Source organism: Buceros rhinoceros, unplaced genomic scaffold (genome assembly GCF_000710305.1).
Source record: "Buceros rhinoceros silvestris isolate BGI_N320 unplaced genomic scaffold, ASM71030v1 scaffold19779, whole genome shotgun sequence".
Lineage (NCBI taxonomy): Eukaryota > Metazoa > Chordata > Aves > Bucerotiformes > Bucerotidae > Buceros > Buceros rhinoceros.
In genome coordinates this window covers 21,169-26,058 of record NW_010431129.1, presented here as the reverse complement: position 1 = coordinate 26,058, position 4,890 = coordinate 21,169, and the positions used below count along the sequence as shown (strand labels likewise).

General features: G+C 40.7%; 1 protein-coding gene across 1 annotated transcript in view; it reads left to right on the top strand.

The window, feature by feature from the left end:
• Positions 1-4,890, top strand: part of DRG1 (developmentally regulated GTP binding protein 1) — a 5,260-nt gene extending 370 nt beyond the window's left edge. Inside the window, exons 2-8 of the mRNA XM_010143324.1 lie at positions 567-742; positions 1,135-1,204; positions 1,772-1,941; positions 2,689-2,819; positions 3,020-3,187; positions 4,172-4,294; positions 4,778-4,890. Of these exons, the coding sequence (XP_010141626.1) occupies positions 567-742; positions 1,135-1,204; positions 1,772-1,941; positions 2,689-2,819; positions 3,020-3,187; positions 4,172-4,294; positions 4,778-4,877 (938 nt within the window). The 3' untranslated portion in view covers positions 4,878-4,890. The remainder of the gene's footprint in view (positions 1-566; positions 743-1,134; positions 1,205-1,771; positions 1,942-2,688; positions 2,820-3,019; positions 3,188-4,171; positions 4,295-4,777) is intronic.

Here is a 4,890-nt window from a genome sequence, read left to right as displayed (position 1 = left end):
TGCAGATGTGGCTGCTCCGAAGTGCGGGGTGTTTGATGGAAGTCGATCTAACGCGGGTGGCTCTTGTCTGCTTAAATCGTGTCAGACTGTCTGCTGAATAAATCGGAGCCACCGTCTTCTCACCCTCTTGTCCTTCCCGGTTCAAGACCTTAGCTGTGGTTTGTGGCTCTTTCTAGGGCTTTGGGGTGGAGCCCTTGTTGAAGTGTAAATTTTGGCTAATACAATTTTTTATTAGCAGAAGTCTTAGGGGTTTTACATGAAGAAACATCTTGCAGCAGCCACCCATTTTTACATTTAAAGGGAATGCTGCACCTTAAGTCAAGTGTAGTCCACTGGGAAGCCTTGTGGCCTACAGTTCATTGACAGGTACATGCCATGGAGTGTTGCACAAAGTGGTGCAAGGCAGTATGGACTGTGAATTGTTTCATTCTCTCATTCTCCTTGTAGGGAAGCCTACCTGGCGTTCACTCAGCCAATATTAAAAGTAATGGCAAGACTGATGTCCAGGACCTCAGAAGATAGAAAAGGTTGATTTTTAAATGACTAATTTTGCTCCTTATTTGCAGGTTTTGATGTTGCAAAGACAGGTGATGCCCGAATTGGGTTTGTGGGTTTCCCATCAGTGGGGAAATCTACTCTTCTAAGTAATCTTGCTGGCGTATACTCTGAAGTGGCAGCGTATGAATTCACTACACTAACTACCGTGCCTGGAGTAATTCGATACAAAGGAGCAAAGATACAGGTGAGGTCTTTTTGTGTCTCTGAGGATAAGATGGTATGTATAGATGAGGTGGTGTTAAGCTGAATGGTTTAGCCTGAATTAGCAGGTTAGAAGTGCTTGAGAAGACTTTGGAAAGGTTACCATGAGGTACTAATCACCCTGCTTTTCAGTGTGCTCTGAGGAGAAGTTCCTGCGGTAGTTCTCATATTCTTTCTGAGATGATCTGTACGTTGTAGGAGGGGCACATGGGATAATACAATATTTAAGAATCAAAGGGGGAACAATTTTGCCACATTGTATTCAGATTTGTAGTACAGTCAGCTGGTTTAGGAGAAAGGTAAAAGTAGGATTTATTCTCTCCACGAAAAATAGTATTTTTCTTATGAGTTACTTTCCTTCTTCTGAACAAATAGCTACTTGATCTTCCGGGAATTATTGAAGGTGCTAAGGATGGTAAAGGCAGAGGACGGCAAGTCATTGCAGGTGAGTATATTAGAGCTGGAGGCGGCATCCTATCGCTGGCTCTGTTAGTACAGCTTATGAGAACGAAGGGTGAATCACTGTTTCTGATATCTTTAAAAAGTTGAATTATGTGCTGGAATTGATCTGCCTGCTGGGAAGCAGTAGCCATTTTAATTTTGTTCTGTTTTCCAGTCTGGTTTTATACATTCGCTGAGTTCATGCTCTGCCTTGACAGTGCAGTGAAAGTATAGGACCAGTTTGAAGGCAGATGTGATCCCATATTGAACAAGGCTCCCGTCTTCATTTTTTAACCTAGATTGTTGTCATCAATCTGGGGGCTGAATGTCGACAGGAAGGGAGATTTTTCCAGCCTCTGTGATTCTTATAACATGTAAGAATCTGTCTCTCAGTGATGCTTGGCCAGCATTGTAAACTTCAGTCTTACACTGGAATTTAAAAATAAGCAGTGTACTGGCCTTCAGGGGTTTGATATTGTCATCAGACCCCTGAGTCATATTTTGTGGTGTTTCGCTTCAGACTGTGTGAGTGTACTGTTTTGAGAGATGACTTTATCTTTCTGATTCTTAGTTGCTCGAACCTGTAATCTCATTCTGATTGTTCTGGATGTGCTGAAACCCCTTGGTCACAAGAAAATCATTGAGAATGAACTGGAGGGATTTGGAATTCGTCTGAATAGTAAGCCCCCCAATATCGGCTTTAAAAAAAAGGATAAGGGAGGCATTAACCTTACAGCCACAGTAAGTTGAAAGTTTTCTTTAAGCAAAATTAAAAAAACGTACTGCTTGAAGAGAGTCATTTGCAGTTAATGGTATGCCTGCGACCATTCCCGTGCTGTGGCTTCTTTAGAAGCTGAACTGCTCTACTGTGCTGTGGTCAGTGACTTCTCCTGGAGGCCATCCATACCAGTCCTAGGAGCCTGACCACCTCCTTGCCCCCACATCAGAGGTGTGGATGCTTCCCAACAATTACAAGTTCCGAGGCCCAAAGGAGAGTGTAAAAATTGCCTTTCACGTGGTGGCCAATATTCTTCTGGAGAATATTGCTTAGAGTTCCAGAGCTTGCAACCTGGACCACTCCTCATTTCCCATTCCCCACGGAATCTTTAAAAGCATAGAAATAGCCAGAGATAGAAAAAATCGGGACTCTGCTCTGCTATCTGAGTATCTAATGTGTAGTTGTCTGGGTGCTGAGCTAGTAGATACGTGGGTTTGTATTGCAACTGGTCCCAGACTAACAGGAAACACTACTGGAAAGGTCTGATTGCAGCTACCAGTGGGGCATTAACATAAATAAAGCTCTTAGGATTTGAATCTTTTCTTCCTGTCCTGAGGCTAACTGTGGTAAAATCATAGTCAAGTCTGATAACTTAGAATGCAGCTGTTATTTCCAGTAATCGACGTGCAGCAATTGCTGCATGATAATATTATTAATTGTAAAACTTGATTTGACTGTAGCCTCTTCCTTCCTGTGGTGTCTATGTTCAGTGTCCTCAGAGCGAGCTGGATACTGAAACAGTGAAGAGCATCTTAGCAGAATACAAGATCCACAACGCTGATGTCACGCTGCGCAGTGATGCCACTGCTGATGACCTAATTGATGTTGTTGAAGGAAACAGGTACTGTTGGGACCCTGGCTTTGGCATACCTGCAGTTTATGTTAGAAGAGAATTCTCTCTCACGTTTGCTTCCCACAGAAGCTAAGCTAGCAACAGGATATCAACATAGGGCTACCCTTTCAAAAAAATTGTGTTCTTTCCCATGAAGGTAGCAGTGTGCAGCTGCTGGCTGCTGTAACACTGTTTTTTTTTCTTCCCAGGGTTTACATCCCATGCATTTACGTCCTAAATAAAATTGACCAAATTTCCATTGAGGAACTAGATATTATTTACAAAGTACCTCACTGTGTACCAATATCTGCTCATCATCGCTGGAACTTTGATGATCTCCTGGAGAAAATTTGGGACTACTTGAAGCTAGTACGGATGTGAGTCACAATTGTTGCCTTCTGTGGAGTTAAGAGTAAGGCTGAGACTGAAGAATATCTCAAGAATGGATGAAGGATTATTATTTTATAACGGTTTTCAGCTAGCTTAGAATCCTGGCTTTCCAGTGATGATGTCTTTTGTCACCGAAGTATGTTTACTCTGTAAATAGGAAATTGTGCTCCTCTTATCTGTTGCGTGATGGACAGTTTCTTAACAGTCATAAGTGCTGTGTTTTGAACTTACAGGGAATTAAACAAGGACCTTGTGAAGCCAAGTCCAAAGTACATCTTAAAAACATCCTGAAAACATGGAATTCTAGTCAAACTTAGTGCAAAGTTGTGAATTTCAGAGGTATTCCTCTTTTCAGTCTGTCATACAGTTAGCTCTCGTTAAGAGAGCTGAGTTTAGTTCTTCATCTAGCATTTTGGATACTTCTACTATAGATTGTTCCAGGTTTATGTCATACTTAATACGTTTCTGTGGATGAATTGATGAATCTATTGATACTCATAATACAGTAATTGCAGTCTTCTAAACTTGTTTCTATCTTGTAACAATACAAAATATATTGTATAAAAGGATTTGGTATGTCTAGGTATCTGGGCTCTAGACTTTGTCAGTTTTTTCTTAAATGCATGTTGAGTTTTTCCACAGAAAAATACATCACAAGTAGGAACCATAATATTGCAGACATTCTTTTCCATCAGCTATTCCAGTTCCATCTTCTTTCAGGCAACTACAGAAAGCTCACTAGTAACAAACCTTGGAGTGAGAATGCAGAACCTCCTGCATCCATTGGCTGCTCAGACAAGTTTTCAGCTTATTAACAAAAAAAAAAGCAGAGTATCTATTGTCACCACTGAAACAGTGGAACTTGGCACGAGTGCCTAGGATGACAGTGTGAATGACCTATGAAATGTTATGATGGGCTGAAAGAGAAGAGGGGGGTTTAATATTGACTGACCGTTCCATCTGCATTACAGCTACACCAAACCTAAAGGGCAGCTCCCAGACTACACCTCTCCTGTGGTACTACCTTACTGCAAGACCACAGTGGAGGATTTTTGCATGAAGATCCACAAAAATCTCATTAAAGACTTTAAATAGTAAGTATTACTGTAAAAGAATGAATTATAGAGAACAGAAGATACGCTGCCTCATGGTAGATTCTTTCCTTCTCTTGTAAACCAGTTAAGAAAACAGGATTTAGTTTTTCTTTATGTTAAATGGAATAGCTCTACCTATGGCAGTTAATACTTAAATTACTGTATTTGACGTTCCTATGGCTCTTTCCTGAATAAATTTCCTCTATGGGGAAAATGTTTTTCTTTACATTTGAATTAGTACTAGATGCAGCATTACGAGCCATTGTCTTGTATGCACAAGTATTTTGGATGACTTCATACTCTGTTTTTATCTGCTTGTTGAACTCTGGTTCTGACAGACCACTCATCCAGGTACTTGCAGAAGAATAAAAATAGCTCTTTAGCATTGCTTTCTGTATTAGCTTTGTGACAGAAATAGCTGCTGTTCTGCTGTTTGCATAGGACATATCTAAGTCTTAAATGTGGCTTTTCTTCTCTTTTCAGTGCACTGGTCTGGGGCTCATCTGTTAAACACAACCCTCAAAAAGTTGGTAAAGACCATACTCTTGAAGATGAGGATGTTATTCAGATTGTGAAGAAATAAAGTTGTTCGCACA